The sequence below is a fragment of the Austrofundulus limnaeus genome, unplaced genomic scaffold (assembly GCF_001266775.1).
Source record: "Austrofundulus limnaeus strain Quisiro unplaced genomic scaffold, Austrofundulus_limnaeus-1.0 Scaffold3, whole genome shotgun sequence".
Taxonomy (NCBI): Eukaryota; Metazoa; Chordata; class Actinopteri; order Cyprinodontiformes; family Rivulidae; genus Austrofundulus; species Austrofundulus limnaeus.
Genome location: NW_013952405.1, coordinates 6,325,053 through 6,326,714, shown reverse-complemented (window position 1 = coordinate 6,326,714; position 1,662 = coordinate 6,325,053). Strand labels below are relative to the sequence as shown.

General features: G+C 40.6%; 1 protein-coding gene across 1 annotated transcript in view; it reads right to left on the bottom strand.

The window, feature by feature from the left end:
* Positions 1-570: 570 nt before the first annotated feature.
* Positions 571-1,662, bottom strand: part of LOC106525482 (uncharacterized) — a gene marked incomplete at its 3' end in the record, with an annotated part of 2,689 nt that continues 1,597 nt past the window's right edge. Inside the window, 1 exon segment of the mRNA XM_014019744.1 lies at positions 571-1,035. Coding sequence (XP_013875198.1) covers positions 571-1,035 — 465 coding nt within the window.

The window sequence follows — 1,662 nt, the reverse complement described above, 5'->3', positions numbered from 1 at the left end:
TTTTATAGGTTCGTGTAGCTACATTGTCTCTAATTTACCCATTAGACATATTTAAACTAATTTAATTTAATAAATTTGCAATATCCCATCATTTTGTTGATGCATATAAGCATCTCATAAATACAAAATGCTATATTGATTTAAGTGATAATTTTATAATTATGACTTAGATGGTCTTTTTTGCTTCTTCAGTAGACTTCCACATTTTCATAATTTGTCAGTAGACAAGCAACAGTGTACAGCTGGCTGATTATCCCAAAAACACCAAGGGGAATTTCAGAGTCAAACAACTTGTGCTCTTTGACCCTGCGAAGGAGGCGCTCCACATGCACCCTGAGGCRTGCTATGGCCTCGGTCTCTTCCACTGCAGACATCTGAGACCTGCCAGAGAGAAATGCTGGCCTGTAAACTTTGCAGGGAACGATGTCATCGATGAGGAAGCCTCTGTCCACCATGACAGCCATCCCAGGTTTTAAGAGGTTGAGGAGACCTGATTCACGTGTGATCTGCTTGTCASTGATGGACCCGGCATACAGTCCTGAGATGAATGACACCRCCCCATGTGGTGCGATCCCAATCAGCCCTTTCAGAGTGCAGTGGGATTTGTAAGATGAGAACACCTCACTCTGGAGGAGAGGGGACGATGGGCACTGACACCTCAGCTCAGTGCAATCAAGGATGACTGTAGTGTCAGGGTAGTCTTTGAAGTCTGCAGGTAGATTTTTTTGTATCTGCTCCTCCGGTATCCAGATCCTGATTGAACCTAACACTGTAAACAAAAAGTTGCTCCATGTTGTGATGATGCGACTGACAGTGGACTGATGGACACCGTAACGGTCAGCTAGGTCCCGCTGCTTGGATCCAAGGGCAAGGTAATTTAAAAACATGAAGAACTCGTCAATRGGTAGCAAAGAACGCGTTGTGGGAGTGGAGTCGAGGGCAGTTCCTCTCTGTCCTTGATGAACACTGACCATGGATGGCAGGGAGGGCTCAATCATGGTCCAGAAACGCATGAGGCACTCATACGATGCAAATCTGAGAAGGAAAAAAAATAGTGTTTGTGTTAAAATACTCAGCATAAATGAAAACTAATTATTACCTAGGCCTCATTTTTAGCTCTGTGCTGTAGTACATACAATTAATTTAGAATATACACACTAGGGTTGGGCATAATCGTATCGTGTGCAATTAATYGTCAGAAAAACATTAATCGATTATTTTTTTGGCACGTGACAATTAATATGGTTAATGCCACCAGGTAGACTGACTGGAGATTTCTCCGGTCAGTCCGCTCGGTGCTCCTCTCCACTTCAAATATGATGAACATTAAAAAAAATCTGTAATTTATTTATCTATCAACACAATTTAAAAATTGATGTGTATATAAGTTTGTAATTTTGACACGATTTGGAACAGATTGTTACAAACAGCAAATCTTTCCCACTAAATTGGTCATGTCACTAGGACATAAGGGTGTCCAGGGGATTAATCATCAAATTAATCATTATCGGCTAAATACCACAATTAATCGTGATAAATTTTTTGCCAATATTGCCCAACCTTAATACACACACACACACACACAAACACACACACACACACACACAAATAAATAGATCTTCAGATAAATAAATCAGGTAAATGTATTTACTCTGTACACAC